We start from the raw sequence: 21,289 nt of genomic DNA, 5'->3' as shown, positions 1-21,289 counted from the left end.
ACTTAGGAGCAAGAAGCTGAATAGGACACTGGGGGCCAGTGGTGAAGCATCACCTGTGCACAGCCCATGATGGGTGCTATACCAGGGTGGGGATGGCTTGGCAGGTGCAGGAAGTGCCCACACCGCTCTGCCTGGCTCCCCTGCTGGCCTATGAGGGGACTGCAATCCTCTATGTCTGCTGGGAGGCTGAGAGCTTTCGATCATCTCCATGTGAATTTCACCTCAGTGAAATTCCAAAAAGCAAAGAAGAGACAGAAATAATTGGGGCATCACTGGAGTGACAGGAGGCCTGGCCAGCCAGGGAGTGGGCTCTGCAGTGAGAGCCCTGGATTCGGATGGAACCGCTGGGTGGTTAAATGACAGTGTCTGTGGAAAGCCTCTCGTGCTGTCCGGCCTGTCTACTAAAGACACCACGTGCTGGTGTCAAACAGGCATTTATAACAGTCAACTGGGGAATCTCAAAGTCAGGAATACACTTTCTATTTTAGGAAATGTCCATCAGCTGATGAATTAGAGAAATGAATGTGGTTCAGCGAAATGCAGTTCCTGAATGCAATGAAATATTACTCAGCTGTGAAATGGAGGGCCGAGTGTGGTGGCTCATGCCTGTGATCCCAGCATTTTGGGAGGCCGAGGTGGGCAGATCACCTGAGGCCAGGAGTTTGAGACCAGCCTGATCAACACTGTGAAACCCTGTCACTACTAAAAATATAAAAATTAGCTGGGTGTGATGGTGCATGCCTGTAATCCCAGCTATTTGGGAGGCTGAGGCAGGAGGATTGCTTGAACTCGGGAGGTGGAGGTTGCAGTGAGCTGAGATTGTGCCATTGCACTCCAGCCTGGGTGACAGAGCGAGACTCCATCTCAAAAAAAAAAAAAAAAAAAAAAAAGATAGAGGCCCTGGAAAGCCAGGAAGCTTCCTGCTGTAGCTGGAAGGCCGATGGTGTAGATTCCAGCCAGGGTCTGAAGGCCTGGGAATCAGGAGCAGGAGCTCAACGTCCAGGTCAAGCAGCTGGCAGAGAGGAACCATCTTCCTCTGCCTTGTTCTGTCAGGAGGCTCCCAACAGCTTGGATGATGCCCAGCCGCGTTGGAGAGGGCCGTGTGCCCTGCTCGGTCCTCCAACACGAATGCTCATCTCTTGCAGAAGCACTTCCTGGACATGCCCAGAGTGTTTCATCAGCTACCTGGGCATCTCGGAGCTCAGTCCAGTCGACACCTAAAACTGACCATGCTAGGCTGGGCTCGATGGCTCATGCCTGTGAATCCAGCACTTTGAGAGGCCAAGGCATGCAGTCTGCTTAAGGTCAGGAGTTCAAGACCAGCCTGGCCAATATGGTGAAACCCCATCTCTACTAAAAATACAAAAATTAGCCTGGTGTGATGGCAGGTGCCTGTAGTCCCAGCTACTTAGGAGGCTGAGGCAGGAGAATTGCTTGAACCCGGAAAGTGGAAGTTTCAATGAGCTAAGATCGTACCACTGAACTTCAGCCTGGGCGACAGAGACTCTGTTTCTAAATAAATACATAAAATTGACCGTCCTAATGGGCGAAGGGGCTGCCAGGCCACCTGGCTGCAGCTGCTCCATGTTAACCCTTTGAGGTCTGATCCGAGGGCCCCCACAGGGGTCATGTTAGTCAGACCAAGCCCCGCAAGGTATAGGGGGTTAAATTCTGGGCACCCCTTTTTAAGAGACTGAGGCAGCTGCCTTCTGATATTTGGGGTCATCCATACAAGAAGCAGAAGTGGCTGGGTGCGGTGGTTCATGCCTGTAATCCCAGCACTTTGGGAGGCCGAGGCCGGCAGATCACCTCAGCCTGAGGTCAGGAGTTCGAGAGCAGCCTGGCCAACATGGAGAAACCCCGTCTTTACTATAAATACAAAATTATCCAGGTGTGGTTGGCACATGCCTGTAATCCCAGCTACTTGGGAGGTTGAGGCAGGAGAATCGCTTGAACCTGGGAGGCGGAGGTTGTGGTGAGCCAAGATCGCACCATTGCACTCCAGCCTGGGCAACAAGAGTGAAACTCCATCTCAAAAAAGAAAAACCACAACGGATGTGGTGGATAGACAGCGGGACAGAGACCTGTCATTGGCAGATGCAGGAGCCCCTCTCACAGTACTCACAGATGTCAAAGGAAGTCTCAGAACCTGGCTACCTTGGCCTCACTATGTCGCCTGCCCAGAGGGAGATGGGAGGGAGGGGGTGTCTGGAGGGTAGGGTAGGGATGTGAGCCCCACGACAAGTCTAGAAGCAGTTGGTGACTTTCATTTGGCCAGCAAGGGGGAGCAGCCTCAGTTTCCCCACCGGAGCCTGGGAAGTGGGTGGCCCTGTCCTGCTCAACGTACCTGTGATCTTGGTGTGGCCGTGCTGATATGATGTAAACCAGGAGAGCCAGCCGTTCTGCCAAGCTGACCATCCCCCTCACTGCTCCAGCACTCAGTTCTCCTTGTTTCTTTGTTTCAGGCTGAAGGAGTCCCCCGGGCGTACACCTACAGCGCGTTCTTCTGTCCCAGTGGTGAGTCCCTGTGTCCATCCTGCTAAAGAGTGGCCACCTGGCTGGGTCAGGACTTTGGCCTACCCCCTTCTCCACACTGTGGGGGCTGTTTCAGTGCAAAGTGAGCACCTGCCCCTCCCGGGGGTAGGGGGCACTGTGTTTAGGAAGAGTGACATCCCAGCTGGGGACAGGCAGAGCCAGCGTGAGGGTGGAGCATCCAGCACACAGGGCAGGAATGCACAGGAATGTACATGGCAGGTGCCGAGAAAGAAGGTTAGGCTGGCTAGGCGCAGCGGCTCATGCCTGTAACCCCAGCACTTTGGAAGCCTAAGGCAGGTGGATCAGTTAAAGTCAGGAGTTCGAGACCAGCCTGGCCAACATGGTGAGACCTATCTCTACTAAAAGGACAAAGTTATCCAGGTGGTGTGTGCCTGCAGTCCCAGCTACTTCGGAGGCTGAGGCAGGAGAATCGCTTGAACCCAGGAGGTGGAAGTTGCAGCGAGCCAGGATTGTGCCACTGCACTCCAGCCTGGGCGACAGAGTGAGACACCATCTTAAAACAACCAAAACAGCAACAAAACATGAGCTGGACCTAAAGATCGCACCTTACACAAGTGCAAACCCAAAATGGATCATGGACTTATGGGTAAAACTGTAGTGCTTTTAGAGAAAAGCATAGGACAGCCTGGGCAACAGGGCAAAATCCCATCTCTACAAAAACAAAACAAAACAAAACAAAAAAACACTTAGACCTGGTGGTGCACACCTGTAGTCCCAGCTACTTGGGAGGCTGAGGTGGGAGGATTACCTGAGCCCAGGAGGTGGAGGTTGCAGTGAGCCTTGATTGTACCACTGCAGTCCAGCCTGGTTGAGGGTAAGGAGTAGGGGAGGGAGGGAGGGAGTGACGAAGGAAGGAAGGAGGGAAGGAAGAAGGAAGGAAGGAAGGAAGGAAGGAAGGAAGGAAGGAAGGAAGGAAGGAAGGAAGGAAGGAAAAGGAAGGAAGATAGGAAGATTAGTCATTTAGGGCCAAGCAGTTTTTAGACTTGAAAAGCACAATTTTTTTGGGGGGGGGTGGTTTTCACATTTTTATTGGGAGCCAAGAGAGGTCCCACCTTGGTCAGTGGAGGTGCTCCACTGAGTTTTTAGACTTGAAAAGCACAATCTATAAAAAGAAGCATTCATACATTGATAAACCTCATCAAAATTAAAAAGTTTTTTCTCCATAATAAACCCCGTTAAAGGAGGACCCATAGTACAGACTGGGAGAAAACACATTCGCAAACCTTATCAGACAAAGGACTAGTATTACAATATATAAATAAGTCTCCAATTTGGTAGTGAATAAAACAAACTGTCTAATTAAAAAGTGAGCAAGGCCGGGTTTCATCATTTCTGTTTGGTTCCTTTCGGTATCCATCTCTTTGGTAAATTTCTCACTTATATCCTGAATTGTTTTTCTGATTTCTTTGTATTGTTCTTCTGTATTCTCTTTTGTCTCACTGAGCTTAATTTATATCATTACTATTATCATTTTTTGAGACAGGATCTCACTCTGTTGCCCAGGCTGGAGTGCAGTGACACAGTCATGAGTCACTGCAGCCTTGACCTCCCGGGCCCAGGTGATCCTCCCACTTTGGCCTCCCAGGAAGCTAAGACTACAGGCACATGCCATCACGCCTGGCTAATTTTTTGCATTTTTGTTAGAAATGGGATTTCGTTGTGTTGCCCAGGCTGGTCTTGAACTCCTGGGCTTAAGTAATTCACCTACCTTGGCCTCTCAAATTATTGGAATTAGAAGCGTGAGCCACCTCACTCGGTTAATGTCATTATTTTGAATTATTTTTCCAAGATTACATACATTTTTTTTTTCTGAGACAGAGTCTGTCTCTGTCACCCAGGCTAGAATGCAGTGGTATGATCTCAGCTCACTGCAACCTCCACCTCCCAGGTTCAAGGAATTCTCCTGCCTCAGCCTCCCAAATAGCTGCGATTACAGGCACCTGCCACCACGCCCAGCTAATTTTTGTATTTTTAGTAGAGATGAGGTTTCACTATGTTGGCCAGGCTGGTCTTGAACTCCTGACCTCGTGATCCACCCTCCTTGGCCTCCCAAAGTGCTGGGATTACAGGTGTGAGCCACTGTGCCCGGCTTACATACTTTTGTTTTGTTTTGTTTTGTTTTTTGAGACGGATTTTCGCTGCTGTTACCCAGACTGGAGTGCAATGGCGTGATCTCGGCCCACCGCAACCTCCGCCTCCTGGGTTCAAGCAATTCTCCTGCCTCAGCCTCCTGAGCAGCTGGGACCACAAGGCACGTGCCACCATGCCCAGCCAATTTTTGTATTTTAGTAGAGACGGGGTTTCACCACATTGACCAGGATGTTCTCAGTCTCTTGACCTTGTGATCCACCCGCCTCGGCCTCCTGAAGTGCTGGGATTACAGGCATGAGCCACTGCGCCCGGCCTACACACGTTTTTTATTGGAATCTGTTGCTTAAGAATGACTGTTTCTTTGGCGATGTCACATTTCCCTGCTTTTTCATGTTTCTTTTGTTCTCACGGTGATGTCTGTCCGTTTGGTGTAACAGTCACTTCTTCCAATGTTTTGAATTTGCTCTAGTGGTGGAAGACTTCTTCCTGAAGCTGTATCTGTGGTGTTGGCTGGGTAGAGCGTTTAGTTTGACTCAGGGTGTGTATAGTATAGTGCATAGCGTAGTCTCCATACGATTTATTCGACGATAAACAGCATCAGTGCCGTCTGGGATTTCCTCAGTGGCTTAGGGTGCAGTTATTAGTGGAGGCTATGGTGAAGTTTTGCCTGGGATGGGGAAGCCAGATGGGCCTGTCCTCAGGCCCCCGTGATGGCAGCAGTGCGCAAAATATGCGTTCCTTGAGCACCAGGGCATTGTATACTGGTACCAATGTTAGTGGGTCTCGGAGGGCCAATTCTTGGACTTCCAGGAAGTTTGCTTGGATGCCAGTATTGGCAGTGGTGGGCCAGGAAGGTGGGCAGGTTCTTGAGCCCCTGGGCAGTGGGCATGGTGTGGGCACTGGCAGAAGTGGTGGGTGGCATGACCCTCTAGCTCCCAAGCAGTGTGCTCTGGTGTTGGTGGTGGCTGTGACAGGCTGGGTGGGCCAATCTCCTTGTCCGCAGGTGGCACAGGCCGGTGTGTGCCAGGTGTGGTGACAGTGGCACATTGGGTGAGCCTGCCCTCAGGTGCCTAGGAGGAGCGTTCAGGTGCCAGCTGTGGTGCACCAGGCTGGGCAGTCTCAAGGCCATTGAATGGCACCCTCAGGCACTTGCGGGGGCCGAGCTGGGCTGGGCCAACCTATCTCACAATCCCTGGTGGTGTGTGTAGGTGCTGGCTATGGTAGGCAGGGGTGAGGGGATTCTCAGGGCTCCAGTGGAATGCTCAGGTTCAGCATTCAAAAATGAGCCAGGCGTGGTTGGCAGGTGCCTGTAATCCCAGGTACCCAGGAGGCTGAGAGAGGAGAATCACATGAACCTGGGAGGTGGAGGTTGCAGTGAGCCCAGATCGCCCCATTGCACTCCAGCCTCAGTGACAAGAGTAAGACTCTGTCTCAAAAAACAAAACAAACAAACAAACAAAAAACCCCACAACTGGAAGACTCACACCCTCTGACACTGAGATTTACCGTAGAGTTACAGAAATCACCACAATGTGATACGGCTGTCAGCAAACACAAACGCATCAATTTGTGTGGGGAGAGGGGCTAGTGAGAGGCATGTGGTACTTGAATACTGGGTAGGGTGCAGCAGCTTCCAATGGCAGCGGGTGGCTGGGGAGCATGAGCCTTGCCTTTGCTTTAGCGTCTGGCTGCAGCGGCCCCTGGTGGCAGTTGCTGCAGGTTGGGGAGTTAGCCCTCGGGGAACAGGAAAATGTGCAGCAGCTTCACTGCTGGGGGCATCGAGGTCATTGCCAATGGCTTGGGCTTCAGTTCTGGTGGCAGCAGCCAGCCACATGGTGGCTGTGAGGGGGGAATGTCAGTGGGATCTTAGAGATGTGAAGATACAGGGGCTCTCTGGCCCCCAGGCAGTGGCTCGGATCTCGATAAGGTGCCCTGCAGTCGCTGCTTAGGGCTGAAGGGTGTGTGAGACCCAGCCTTGGTCCCCTCTCTGGAACAGTATCTGCACAGTCTCCGGGTAGCTCCCTAGGCTAGTCTGTGGCCCACGAGGATCTAGGGGCTCTCCCGTGGTTAGAGTTCCTACAGTCCACAGTGGGAATGGGGACCACTGGAGTCCACTCGCTTACCCTTTCCTCGCCCTGGGGAGCTACTCCAGGCTCCCAGCCAATTCTCACCAAGCACCCTGCCTTATTTCCATTTCCTTCTTCACTGTAGGTGTTTCTTGTCACTTCTCTGTGGAATCTGTGTGTTCTTAGATGGACTCTTCAAAGTGTGATTATCCATTTGCTATTTTTGTTCCTTGTCAAGGAGGCAAGTAGCAGATGCCTCTGACAAGCCGCTCTCCCCACATAATAATTGATGCATTTGTGTTTGCTGACACCCATATCATATTGTGGTGATTCCTGTAACTTTTCTTTTTTTGTTTTTTGAGATGTATTTTCACTCTCATAGCCAAGACTGGAGTGCAGTGGCGCAATGTCGGCTCACTGCAACCTCCACCTCCTGGGTTCAAGTGATTCTCCTGCCTCAGCCTCCTTAGTAGCTGGGATTACAGGCAACCGCCACCACACATGGCTAATTTTTGTAGTTTTAGTAGAGACAGTTTCATCATGTTGGTCAAGCTGGTCTTGAACTCCTGACCTCAGGTGATCCACCTGCCTTGGCCTCCCAAAGTGCTGGGTTCTTTATCAAAGTTGAGCTCTCCTAAGTCCTTTGTATGTCCATATAAATTTTGGAATCTGTTTAGCAATTTCTCCAAAAGAGCCTCCTGGGATTTTGATTGGTATTGCATTGAATCTGTAGAACTGTCTGGGGAAGAACTCACATGTTCACGATAATCCATGAACATGGTCTACCTTTCATTGATTTGGGTTTTCTTTAGTTTCTGTCCTCACCCTTTTGCAGTTTTCAGTACCTTGCTCATCTTTGGCCAGATTTATCCCTGAGTATTTTATCTTTTTGGTTTTTAGAGAGAGGATCTTATTCTGTCACCCAGGCTGGAGTGAAATGGTGCAATCATGGCTCACTGCAACTCCTGGGCTCAAGTGATTTTCCCGCCTTGGCCTCCCAAGTAGCTGGGACTACAGATGCATGCCACTGCTCACTTTAAAACATTTTTGTAGAGATAGGGGTCTTGCTATGTTGCCCAGGCTGGTCTCAAACTCCTAGACTCAAGCAATCTTCCTGCCTCAACCTCCTAAAGTGCTGGAATTACAGGTGTGAGCCAGTATGCCCAGGCCCATTTTATCTTTTGTGTGCCATTGTCAATGCCATTGTTAAGCCAACACCATTCTATCACATGTGCCAAGTCACAGCGAGATCCACCCCTTGTGGTCCTAGTGCTCACCTCCAGGTACCATCAGGGAAAGTGGGGTGCCTCCAGGTGTCATCTCAATTCCCCATCTCCTTTCCCCCATCCAGAGAGAGTCCACATCTCCACCCCCAATAAGTACGAGTTCCAGTATGTGCAGCGGCCACTGCACCTCACCTGTTTTGATGTCGCCGTGCGAGCTCACAACGATGCCCGCGTGTCCTTGTCTTCTGGGCCCCAGGACACAGCAGGCATGATCGAGATTGTCCTGGGAGGGCATCAAAACACCAGGTCATGGATCTCCACCAGCAAGATGGGAGAGCCCGTGGCCAGTGCACACACGGCCAAGATCCTCTCCTGGGATGAATTCAGAACATTCTGGATCAGCTGGCATGGTGGCCTCATCCAGGTATACAGTGGGACTGCCTGGGGCTTACACAGAAACCTCATGTTCCTCTGGTATTCACTGCTTCCTGTTCTGTACCAGGCTCTGATGGGGGGTTGGGAGGAGCAAGGGAAACACAGGGTACCACCCCAAGTTGTTCTCAGTCTAGAGTTGCTTACCACAAAAAAACATATACCAAGAGTGTAGGGCTGAGGGCCCCACAGGGCCGTGGAGTGAGCCTTATGCTGTGCTGAGGCACAGGATCCAAGAAATAAAGAGACAGGACACAGAAGTACAAGGAAGATGCAGCTGGGCTTGGGGGGCCACGCCACCTATAAGTGGAGTCAGGCGAGGCCCTGCATGTCCAGAAGCCTGAGTATTTATTGTGTATAAGTTAGGGGGCAGGGCAGTGAGTGAAGTCATCTTTAAGGATAGTGATAGAGTCGTGAGCAATAAAACAAGGGGTCCACCCCCATTAGGTCACCTAGGCCAGAAGGTGCACAGTGCACAGCAAGGGGCCCGTTCCCACGAGGGCAAGGGCCATGTGCAGTAAGGGGTCCACCCCCATTAGGTCACCTAGGCCAGGAGGTGGACAGTGCACAGCAAGGGGCCTGTTCCCACGAGGGCAAGGGCCATGTGCAGTAAGGGGTCCATCCCATTAGGTCACCTAGGCCAGGAGGTGGACAGTGCACAGCAAGGGGCCTGTTCCCACGAGGGCAAGGGCCATGTGCAGTAAGGGGTCCACCCCCATTAGGTCACCTAGGCCAGGAGGTGGACAGTGCACAGCAAGGGGCCTGTTCCCACGAGGGCAAGGGCCATGTGCAGTAAGGGGTCCATCCCATTAGGTCACCTAGGCCAGGAGGTGCACAGTGCACAGCAAGGGGCCTGTTCCCACGAGGGCAAGGGCCATGTGCAGTAAGGGGTCCATCCCATTAGGTCACCTAGGCCAGGAGGTGGACAGTGCACAGCAAGGGGCCTGTTCCCACGAGGGCAAGGGCCATGTGCAGTAAGGGGTCCACCCCCATTAGGTCACCTAGGCCAGGAGGTGGACAGTGCACAGCAAGGGGCCTGTTCCCACGAGGGCAAGGGCCATGTGCAGTAAGGGGTCCACCCCCATTAGGTCACCTAGGCCAGGAGGTGGACAGTGCACAGCAAGGGGCCTGTTCCCACGAGGGCAAGGGCCATGTGCAGTAAGGGGTCCACCCCCATTAGGTCACCTAGGCCAGGAGGTGGACAGTGCACAGCAAGGGGCCTGTTCCCATGAAGGCAAGTAAGGGGCCCACCCCCAAAAGGTCACCAAGGCTTGAAGGTGGGCCGTGCGCAGTGAAGAGGGTGCAGTGTGCAATACTTCTATCTATGGGCAAACTACTTCTAAGAAGATTTATAGGAGGATGCTTTAAGTCACATAGCAGTGACAGAGCTGTCAGGGTTACCACCACCTTCTGGCAGCTTCCAATGGGTTCTATGGGAAGACGCTTTTCAAGCAGCACAGTAGCAAGAGCTGATAAAGTTCACAGTCACCAAGGTGGATTGCCGGGCTAAGGGCAGCCTTCCACAAGAACTGGAGCAAGGTCCTCCAACTCCTTTATCAGGAGGAGTGGCTCTCGCCCCAAGCCTGCCATGCAGCGGGTATCTTTACGATACTGAACGCTGCCACCTGGGCCTCGGATTCTTGTCCTGGTGTAACTGTTTTCCCTTAAATCATCCTCTGCACTGTGTCTGCTCTAGACATTCCTCTGATTATAAGCTGCTTATTCCTTAATTCATGCTCTGTACTGTGTCCACTCTAGGCATTCCTCCGATTATGAACTAAGATATAATTATAGGTATATATGTAGGGAGATATTCTTTAGGCACTCATACTATCAACTATTATATGATTATATAGATAGGATTATATAAAGGGATATTTTAAGCTCTAATTCTATAAACTAACATATGACTATGTAAAGGATTATATAAAAGGAAATAGCTGAGTAGTAACACTATAAAGTGAGATATTCCTCAAGCCCTAACTGTGCCAGGGTTCTGCTTAGCTCTCTCCTTGGTGTCGATATGGAGGGTTACCCACAAAGAGCTGTGGCAGAGGAAGCACCCAAGGGTCTGGGAGCAGAGAGAGGAGGTAGGTGGTCAGGGAGAAAAAAATGGACATGATGAGCAAGTGAAGTGGGAGCTGGGGGGCTGTTCTCTGGGCCAAGGAAAAGAGATGCAGAAACGAACACAGCTTCCTAACAGAGGAAGCTAGTGCAGCTTCCTAGAGGAGGAACATAACCAAAGTCGATTTTAAAATATGAATCGGAGTTTACTAGGCAAAATGGAGTAGAGTGTGTTCTCCAGGCAGAGGAATCGCATGTGCAAAGGTCCAGAGGTTCCAAGTAGCCCAGTGACTGTGAACCTGCAGGTGCCATGCCTTCGGTTTCTGTTGGCTGTTTAATGGGTAGGGTGACCTCTGGTTTCTGTCACCTCTGACTCCCTGAGGACCCTTCCCTGCACTGTGAGCACGGGTAAGGCCTCTGACCGTGGCCGCAAAGCTGGTGTCACTGCCACCTGAGTGCCTACTGCCTGCTTCCTGCCAGCGTCCAGCAGCCTTGGTTTCTTTTTCCAGGTTGGCCATGGTCCAGAGCCGTCCAACGAGTCTGTTATTGTGTCCTGGACCCTCCCGAGGCCACCAGAGGTCCAGTTCATTGGCTTTTCCACCGGCTGGGGCTCCATGGGTGAATTCCGAATCTGGAGGAAGATGGAGGTAGATGAGAGCTACAGTGAGGCCTTCACCCTAGGGGTCCCACACGGCACCATCCCTGGGTCTGAGCGGGCCGCCGCCTCCATCATCGGTGCGTCTGCCCCACAGCCTGGCTTTGGGAGGTCAAGGGGCTAGAGCCAAGGCTGCGACTCCAGGGTTGGTCTCAAGCTGGGCTTTACTGGGGACCTGTGTCCTGGGGTGTACACACATACACACACACACACACACGCACACACACACACACACACCCCTGACAAGCAGCTTCCAGTGCATTCTTGTGCCTGTCCATGTGCTGGGCATTGAGTCAGCCCCAGAGCTGACCCCAACCCCACCCTCAAGGGACTCCTAGTCCAGGTGAGATGGCAGATCCAGAGCTCCCAAGTCTAAGCCTTACGCAGAGGTCAGGGTGGGATGACCCCTGAGGACCTGCAGTGAACCCTGTGAGGGGAATGGGCCAAGGACCAGATCCAAGAAAAGCCGAATGCCTGGCGAAGTCAGCCAGTTACGGAGGCCTTGGGGCTTGGTGACGGGGCGGGCTTCTGGAGCAGTTGCTGAGTAGGGGTCAGAGGCTCTGACTAGGGACATTGGAAACAGCCTTACGGGGTCTCTGGGGTTGAGATGTGTATTAGTCTGTTTTCATGCTGCTGATAAAGACATACCCAAGACTGGGTAATTTATAAAGAAAAAGAGGTTTAATGGACCCACAGCTTCACGTGGCAAGGGAGGCCTCGCCATCATGGTGGAAGGCGAAAGGCATGTCTTACATGGCAGCAGGAAGAGAGAATGAGAGCCAAGCAAAAGAGGTTTCCCCTTACAAAATCATCAGATCTCATGAGACTTATTCACTACCATGAGAACAGTATGGGGGAAACCACCCCATAATTCAATTGTCTCCCACCAGGTCCCTCCCACAGCATGTGGGAATTATGGGAGCTACAATTCAAGATGAGACTCGGTTGGGGACACAGCCCAACCATATTAGGATGCTTCTAGTAGCCCAGGTGCAGGAGGGGAGAGTGGGGACAGTGTGATTGATCCAGTGCTGGGAATTGGGCAGAAGGGTGGTGAGAGTTTGGGACGGGCCTGAGCCAGGGAGGAGAGAGCAAGAGGCCAGAAAGGGATGGACAGACCCAAATGAGGGGGTCAAGGCTCTCTCCGACATAAGGGGCAGAGGGCCTCAGACACGGGCAGGTTGGCGGTTGTGGCCAGATCAGAGGAAGTTTGAGTTTACAATTTCTGAGGCATGAGAGCAAGTCAGAGGTGGATATGGGGCTGAGTGGCTCAGATGGAATTGAGGGAGATAGGAGAAGAAGCAGAGAGGCAGGAATGGAGAGTAGGTGACAGCTGGGATCCGTGTACCAGTGCCTTCAGTGACACAGTGGGTAGAGAAGAAGCTGGGGAGCCTAGAGGATGGTAATGAGAAAGTAGCCAGGCAGTTTGTGCAGCATGAGGAGGCTGCAGGGGCAATGGCAGCCTCAGTGAGACATGTGGAGAGGCTAAAGAAGGAAAGAAGGTGTGTTCAGGGGACATTGGGGGTCCCAGGGGGTCCATTAGCAATCTTTGAGAAAGGGAAACCAAGAAGAGGAATACAGAATGTCAAGGGGGTGAGAGAACCAGAGTTGTTTTTTTTTAAAGAGAGAAAAAAATACACTTCCAATTCCATACATATAGAAACTTTTTTAAAAAATTGAAGTGCTCCTGGTTAAAGAGAAAATCAGAATATTTTAGAAAGACTATTTAGAATGGAATGAGAATGTGTAGACATACCAATATTTGTGGGATGCAGCCAAAGTTGCACTTAGAGGCCCAGGTATAGCCTTCAATGCACCTATTTTAAAAGCCAGGGAGGGAAAAAGTTTGAACAGAATGAAAAGCTAGAGAAAGAACGCCTGAGTTAGAAATAAAGAACACAGAAGGACGTGTGTGGGAGAAGGTGAACAAATTGTCACCAAAGCCAGGATACCAGCTGGTCTGAGCAGGCAGAGGGTGCCAGTTCCAAAGGGCAGTTGGGTGGCTGATGGATGATGCCCACAGTCTCCCATCGCTGGGTAAAGCTGTCTCTATGCTCTACTGAGCTGGGACAGCCCCCAACTCAACTCTCTTTCCTTCCCACCAGGGGATGTCATGGGGCCAACCCTGAACCACCTCACTAACCTCCTGCGGCTGCCCTTTGGCTGCGGAGAGCAGAACATGATCCACTTCGCTCCCAACGTCTTTGTCTTGAAGTATCTTCAGAAAACACAGCAGCTCAGCCCCGAGGTGGAGAGAGAGACCACCGACTATCTGGTACAAGGTATTGGGGGAAAACTGCCTGGGTCAAGGCGGGAGCAAGGGAGGCAGGTTCAGCCTTCAGTGGAGAGGACCATGCTGGAGGTGGCCCACACAGCGGGCTCAGTAATGGGGAGGAAGTGGGCAAAAGAGTCCATTCAGGGTGGCCCCGGTCTGGTCACCGTCAGCAGGAGCCTGATGTCTGTGGCCATTAGGATGAGATTCTGAATGAATGTTGCTGTTCAGATACAGGGAGAGAAACAGCATCTTTTTAAAGTGTTGTTTTTTTTTACAAGAATAATATAACCACATTATTAAAAATAACATTTAGAAAAGAAAAAAGAAGTCCAGGCACAGTAGCTGATGCCTATGATCCCAACACTTTTGGAGGGTGAAGTGGGAGGATCACTTGAGCCCAGGAATTTGAGACCAGCCTGGGCAACACAGCAAGACCCCATGTTTACTAAAAAAATTTTTAAAAATTAGCCAGACACGGTGGCACGCACCTGTAGCCCCAGCTACTCGGGAGGCTGAGGCAGGAGGATCACTTGAGCCCAGGAGTTGGAGGCTGCAGTGAACTGCGATTGTGCCACTGCACTCCAGCCAAGGTGACAGAGTGAGACCCCAACTGTAAAAAATAAAAAGGAAGAAAGAAGAAGAAACAGTCAGGGGTTACTCCAGGCGGACATTCTGGCATCGTGAAGGCTGATCTTGGACAGCTAGGAAGGCCAAGTCCACTGAGGCCAGGTGCTGGGGGCTCAGATGAGCACTTGTGAGGGTCTGAGAGGTGTGTGGACACCAGTCGCCCCAGGGCCAGGCACACTGTGGTGGACCCATCCAGGCTCAGGTCCTTAAATGCCACCCAGAGTCTAATGAGTCCTCCTCGTGAGTGACAGCCGGTACCTCCATGGGACAGCCAGGGCCTGCATGCCTTCAGACAACTCAAAGTTCAGACTTGATAAACCCCAAACCACCCCCGCTCCATCTTCCCCCCAAACCCACTTGTGTTCATTGTATGAAGCTCTCATAACAAAATGCCACAAACGGGGTGGCTCACAACGACAGAAATGTGTCACCCCCTTGTAGTTCTGGAGACCAAAAATCCAAAATGAAGGTATCTGCAGAGCCAGTTCCTTCTGGCAGCTCTGAGGGGGACTCTGGCCCGGGCCTCTCAGGCGTCTGCTGGCTGCAGGCATTCCCTGACTTGTAGACTCATCAGCCTGCTCTGTGCCTCCACGATCGCCTGGCTGTCACCTCTGTGACTTCCTTTTCTTTCCTTTTTGTTTTTTGAGACGGAGTTTCGCTCTTGTTGCCCAGGCTGGAGTGCAACGTTGCAATCTCGGCTCACTGAAACCTCCACCTCCTGGGTTCAAGCAATTCTCCTGCCTTAGCCTCCTAAGTAGCTGGGATTATAGGCACACACCACCATGCCCAGCTAGTTTTGTATTTTTGGTAAAGATGGGGTTTCTCCATGTTGGTCAGGCTGGTCTCAAACTCCTGACCTCAGGTGATCTGCCCACCTTGGCCTCCCAAAGTGCTGGAATTATAGATTACAGGCATAAGCCACCACGCCTGGCCTTTTTTTTTTTGAGCCAGGCTCTTACTCTGTCACCCAGACTAGAGTGCAGTGGTGTGATCATAGCTCACTGCAGCCTTGAACTCCTGGGCTCAAGCAGTCCTCCCACCACAGCCTCCTGAGTAGCTGGAATTACAGACATGCACCACTATGCCCAGCCAATTCTTTGTCAAGACTGGGTGTCGCTATGTTGTCCAGGTTGGTCTTGAACTCCCGGCCTGAAGTGATCCTCTCACCTCGGCCTCCCAAAATGCTGGGATTCCAGGTGCAAGCCACGGTGCCTGGCCCCTCTTTTTCTCTTACAAGGGCACCTGTTGTTGGATTTTGGCCCACCCTAAATCAATCCAGAATGTTCTCATCTTGAGAACTGACCCTTAGTGACATCGGTAAGCATCTTTATTTCCAGAAAGGTCCCATTTTCAGGTTCCAGGTGAATGTGAGTTTGGGAGGACCCACCCAGTACAGAGTTCCTTTGGTCACTTGTCCTGTCTCTGTGGACACAGCCCTGTCCTTCCTGAGGCTCAGGCCACAAACCACAAGGCCCTTGGAGTCGTCCTTCATTCCCTCACAGTCCGTGTCTGGCTGAGTAGCTCCGCCTACACCCCAGGAAGTTTCCTCTGTCGCCGCCAGGGCTCCAAGCTCATCACTGCACAATTGGAGAGGCCCTGCCCCCAGCTTTCTGTCCAGACCGTACAGTTTACTGGCTCTGTATGTCTCCTCACACCCTTCCCCTACTCATACACCATCCATGGCTCCCTGTGCCCTCGCAGGAAAGCCACACTCCCAGCCCAGCCTTGGAGGCCCCTGTGGCCCACCAGCCTATCGCCACACCCCCTCGTTCCCTGCTCTGGCACCTCCAGTTCTCTCAGCTTCCCAAGCTCCCACCCCAGCAGGTGGAGCAGCCCCCACACCTGGGTACGGAGGGCGCTGCCTCAAGATGGTGATTTAACTGACCTCCCAGGAGTGTCTGAGGGCCGGTGTGTGACCATGAGTCACAAAGGGGCCATGTCAGTAAACCAGGTGGATGAGTTGAAGGTTCCAGCCACCCTAGATGTGGGGTGGGGCAGTTTCAAGGACCTCAGATGTGGTATGGAGAAGTTTCAGGGATGTGGGCCAGTTTCAGTGAGCCCAGATGTATGTGGGGCCAGCAGTTTTAGGGACTCCAGATGTGGTATGAAGCAGTTTCAAGAACCCCACATGTGGTATGGGGCAGTTTCAGGGAACCCACGTGGATGCATGGCAGTTTCAAGGACCCCAGATGTGATTTGGGGCAATTCCAGGGACCCCACATGTGGTGTGACTTTGGAGGTCTGGGGTGGGGGATGCAGAGTGGGAGGGTCCCTGGGGCAGGCCTGGGCCAGGCCAGTCAGCAGGACAGGGTCCTCTCTGCTTGCTCCACAGGTTACCAGCGCCAGCTGACCTACAAGCGACAGGATGGCTCCTACAGCGCGTTCGGGGAGCGGGATGCATCCGGCAGCATGTGGTGAGTCTGCACTGTCCCAGGCACACCCTCTGAGGCTCCCTGCTCGACGCCCTGACCTCACATCCACGGCAGTGTGGCCATATCGCTTGGCTCTTGATACCCGGGTGACAGAGAAGACAGCTGGGAAATGAAGACTGTGGTGGCCCCAGCTCCAGGGACTCGGAGGGACAGAGGCTGGGGGCTCAGGGCCAGTACAGAGCTGGTGATTGTAACCATTCCTTTCTGCTGTTGTTACCACGGTGACCAGGACCCCATCCCCTGCTTTCTGGCCCCTCGGGAGTGAGCCCTGGACACCCTGGGCTTGCTCAAGCCCCCAGGACCCAGGAATGGCGCTGGCCGGAGATCAGGAGGAGATGGCAGGGCAAGGGGGTCAGAGGCCAGGCCAGTGCCTTGAGGCTGGGGTGCGGAGTGTGCAGGGGTAGCCTGGGGTCAGGAGTAGCAGGGAGGTGACCAGGGAAGGGCAGGCCCTGGGAGGCCGGGCACACCTGGGTCTTGGTTTCTTGGGATCCTCAGGCTGCTGCAGTTCTTGGCATCATAATGGGGTTCACCTGAGACTGGGAGTCACCTTCCAACTCATTTGCCCATCACTGGCCAGACTGCGTTTTGGAGATCAGCAGCCTGGTAGTGCCAACAGCAGCTGTGAGTGTGGAAACTGCTCTGTCTTTAGTCCAACAGAGTGCCCACTGCGCAGTCGCAGTGCCAGGAACCTGGGGAGCGGGGACATGTGGCTGAGTACCTGCTGCCATGGGCAGCATCACTTACTTAGCTCCAGAGAGGCCCAGGTTGGCGACATGCCCAGCATCCCCCATCCACAGCAACTCATCCACACTGTCCCAGCTCTAGTCCCAGGCTTGCTGACAGCTGATAACACGGGGCTGCAATCACGCCCTAGCAAATGAAGGCCCTGCCCATCCCAGGGATAGCTAAAGCCACTGAGTCACTCTCCAAAAACTGGATGAGCCCCAGCAGCTCCCCAGGTCACCAGCCAGGATTGGCAAGTTGTGACACATTGGACACTTTTTTTTTTTTTTTGAGATGAAGTCTCATTCTGTTGTCCAGGCTGGAGTGCAGTGGTGCAACCTTGGCTCACTGCAACCTCCATCTCCCAGATTCAAGGAATTCTTCTGCCTCAGCCTCCTGAGTAGCTGGGGCCATAGGTGTGCACCACCATGCCTGGCTAATTTTTGTATTTTTAGTAGAAGTTTTATATTTAGTAGAGGTTTATATTTTTAGTAGAGAGATTTCACCGTGTTGGCCAGGCTGGCCTCAAACTCCTGGCCTCAGGTGATCCGCCCGCCTCAGCCTCCCAAAAGGCTGGGATTACAGGTCTGAGCCACTGTGCCCGACCTGGACGCTCTCAGTATGCACATACCTCCTCAGCATCTGTCGGGGATTAAACTCTCAGCATGACTAAGAAAAATCCAATTTCACTGTCTGCATGGAAATAGAGTAGCCAGCAGCTTCCATGTCCCCTCTCACTTCCTGAAACATCCCTGTTGGTCTTCAAGCATGGACATCTTCCGTGGGACCCTATAGGACAAGGAGGGAGTAAGTGAGGGGCAGTGGCAGTGGCACCCACCCTGAAGCTGGACAAACCTGGGCTCTGTCTCATGTGAGCTGTGTGGCCTTAGATCCGATGCTCAACCTCTCTGAGCCAGTTTCCTCACCACACATCCCTCTCAGAACCTGGATCTGTGGGATAAGCATGTGGTATACTCAGTGCAGTGCCATCCTGTTAGCACCTCCCCTAACTACTTACCCAGAGGAGTCCAAGATCCTGCCCAGGGCCTTAAAACTTGGGATCTGTTCTTAGATGGATTCCCTTATATTCAGTGCACATTCATTCATTTATTCATTCGGTGAGCCAGGCCCTGTTCTTTGTCCTGGGGGAACAAGGAACACATGGTTCCTGCCTCCAGGTCCTCGCTTCCCAGTGCAGGAGAAAGACCCTGTGCAAGATGCAATAGTTATCCACTGCTGTGTAACAAGAGACCCCCAAGTGCAGCCATTTAAAACAACAAACATGTATTATCTCTACTTATTATTTACTAATTCTTATGGGTCAGGAATTAAGGAGCAGCTTAGCTAGGTGTTTCTGCCTGGGGATCTTTGCTGATGTTGCAGTCAAGGTGTTGGCTGTTGCTGTCTTCATCTGAAGGCTCAACTGGGGCTGGAAGATTTTTCCAAATTGGCTCCCTCACATGGCTGTTGGCAGAAGGCCTCTGTTGCTCACCACGTGGACTTCTCCATAGGGGCTACTTGAGTGTCCTTACAACATGGCGGCCAGCTTCCTCTCACAGTTGTGGGTAACACCCTCCATGGGCACTGAAGAAGGGGAACTGTCCAGACCCCAGGCACAATTAGTGCCTGAAGAATATCTTAGTTTATAGTGTTATTACTCAGCTATTTCCTTTATATAATCCTTTATATATAATCATATATTAGTTTATAGAATTAGTGCCTGAAGTATAACTGACTGCTTACTATATCTAGCTTATATATATAATCATACTGTCATAATCTTTCTATATAATCATATAGGTATTGTAGTTGGAGCTGTACTGACACATTTAGTGCTGATTTATAGAATCCTTCCATATAACCACATAGTTGTTTGTAGTAGGAGGAATGCCTAGAGCAGTCACAGAACAGAAGCAGTACATGGGAAACAGCCAGACCAGGACAAGACCCAGACGGTGGTGTCCCTGCCTGAAAGGGCATATGCTGTGTGGCAGGCTTGGAGCAAGAGCCTCTCCTCCTGATAAAGGAGCTGTAGTACCTTGCATCCAGTTCCTGTGGAAAGTGGGCCTCAGGCCTGAGATCCTGGAAGTAACCGAGGGAGAAGAACCCCTCTGGTGTGACCAGTCACTGGGGCTGTACACCCTGTCAGTCTTTTCTCGCTTCTGTGCTAGCTCAAATCATCCTCCCATAAATATCTTAAGAGAATAGCACAAGTCTGTCAGCTCCTACTGCATTGGCTTACAGTATCCTTCTATTAGAAATCCTTTGAAGTCTCCAGCCCCCAGATAAGAAGTGTTGTGCACGACACCTGTTGCACACAGCCCACCTCACCTCGGTGACCTAATGGGGTGGACCCCTTTTCTGTACACAACCCTCTACTACTGCACACAGCACGGCCCCCTGCTACGCACAGCCCCGCCTCTCCGCCCAGGTGGCATAATGGGGTGGCCCCCTCGCTTGTGACTCATGTGATTATGTATGCCCTGTTACTAAGCCTGTAGATGATGACCTCACTTACGACCCTGGCCCCGCTTGTACTTAAGTACATTTCTGGGCTTTTGGGGCCTCGCCTGTCTCTGCTCATAGGTGGCGTGACCCCCCCGAGTCCAGATGCTCTTCACCAATTCTTCAGTGTCCTGTCTCTTTACTTCTCAGATCCTGCACCTCAGCACAGCATAAGAGATACCCCATGACCCTGTGGGGCCCACAGCCCCGCACACAGTGAGCAGTCCAAGAAAGAAAGCGGGAAGGATGCCACGGTGCCTTTGTTATCTGGTCTTATAAGTCAGGCTGTCACTTCTGCCACATTCTACTTCATCTTTTTTATTTTCCTTTTTCTGTCTTTGAGATGGAATCTCACTCTATCACCCAAGCTGGGGTTCAATGGCACAATCTCAGCTCACTGCAACCTCTGCCTCCTGGGTTCAAGCAATTCTTCTGCCTCAGCCTCCTGAGTAGCTAGGCTTACAGGCACATGCCACCATGCCCAGCTAATTTTTATGTATTTTTAGTAGAGATGGGGTTTTGCCATGTTGGCCAGGCTTGTCTTGAACTCCTGACCCCAAGTGATCCACGCACCTCGGCCTCCCAAAGTGCTGAGATTACAGGCATGAGCACCTGCATCCAGCCAACTTTGCTTGAACCTGAGATGCAGAGGTTGCAGTGAGCATAGTGGCTCATGCCTATAATCCCACCACTTTGGGAGGCCATGGTGGGAGGATCACTGGAGCCCAGGAGTTCAAGACCAGCCTGGACAATATAGTAAGACCCTGTCTCTATAAAAAAATTTAAAATTAGCTGGACGTAGTGGCATGTGCCTATAGTCCAGCTACTTGGGAAGCTGAAGCGGGAATTGTAGACTTGAGCTGGGAGTTGTTGGCTGTGGTGAGTTAGGACTCAAAAAGCAAGAAAGCAAGAAAGAGAGAGAGAGAAAGGGAGGGAGTGAGGGAGAGAGAGAGAGAGAGATAGAGAGAAAGAGAAGGGAGGGAGGGAGGAAGAGAAAGAGGGAAGGAGGAAGGGAGGAATGGAGGAAGGAAGGGAGGGAGGGGGGAAGGAGGGAGGAAGGGAGGAAGGAAGGAAGGAAGGAAGGAAGGAAGGAAGGAAGGAAGGAAGGAAGGAAGGAGGGAGGGAAGATAGGCAGGCAAATGTGTCCCATTTTGCGATTCATAGAAACAGCCTAGAGCCACTTGATTTTGAAGAGGGCAGCTTCTTTTTTGATCCTGAGTCTGCAAAGTTTCCTTTGCAAACCAGACAGTTCTGGTGTTCATCCCGCATGGCCTCCTGGCTCCCATCCTGTGGTTCTCTCCTTCATTTGTTCATGCATTCATTCCCTGGCCCTGCCGACTCTTAGGGTGGCACCTGCAAAAGCAAGGGAGGTGGGGAGATGGGGTGGATGAGGGATGGGCCACAGAGCAGTGATGTTTTGGTTGCGAGCAACAGAAAATGGGCTGAAGAGCAATTCTGAACATCATCTCACACCGCGGAGCTGCGGACGTGCTACGGTTGGCTAATCCAGCAGCCCCATAATGCACTGGGGCCTCTGTTTTTTTCCTTCCATCCCTGGGTATTGCCTCCCTTGGCACATGGCTGCTCCCCTCATGGTGGCAAAATGGCTGCAGCTGCTCCCAGTGTTGCATCACATG

At 52.0% G+C, this 21,289-nt stretch overlaps 1 protein-coding gene across 6 annotated transcripts in view; it reads left to right on the top strand.

Moving 5' to 3' along the window:
- CPAMD8 (C3 and PZP like alpha-2-macroglobulin domain containing 8) overlaps window positions 1-21,289 on the top strand; it is a 117,392-nt gene that overhangs the window by 73,521 nt on the left and 22,582 nt on the right. For all 6 annotated transcript variants that reach the window (XR_004738251.3, XR_004738250.3, XM_035286103.3 and 3 more), the window contains 5 exons: window positions 2,466-2,517; window positions 8,065-8,363; window positions 10,945-11,170; window positions 13,196-13,372; window positions 16,325-16,406. Coding sequence is in view for 4 of the 6 variants with exons in the window: in XM_035286103.3 (XP_035141994.3) it covers window positions 2,466-2,517; window positions 8,065-8,363; window positions 10,945-11,170; window positions 13,196-13,372; window positions 16,325-16,406 (836 nt within the window). In the remaining 2 variants the exon portion in view is untranslated. The remainder of the gene's footprint in view (window positions 1-2,465; window positions 2,518-8,064; window positions 8,364-10,944; window positions 11,171-13,195; window positions 13,373-16,324; window positions 16,407-21,289) is intronic.

This window comes from Callithrix jacchus, chromosome 22, assembly GCF_049354715.1.
Source record: "Callithrix jacchus isolate 240 chromosome 22, calJac240_pri, whole genome shotgun sequence".
Taxonomy (NCBI): Eukaryota; Metazoa; Chordata; class Mammalia; order Primates; family Cebidae; genus Callithrix; species Callithrix jacchus.
This window is presented reverse-complemented; position numbering and strand designations above follow the sequence as displayed.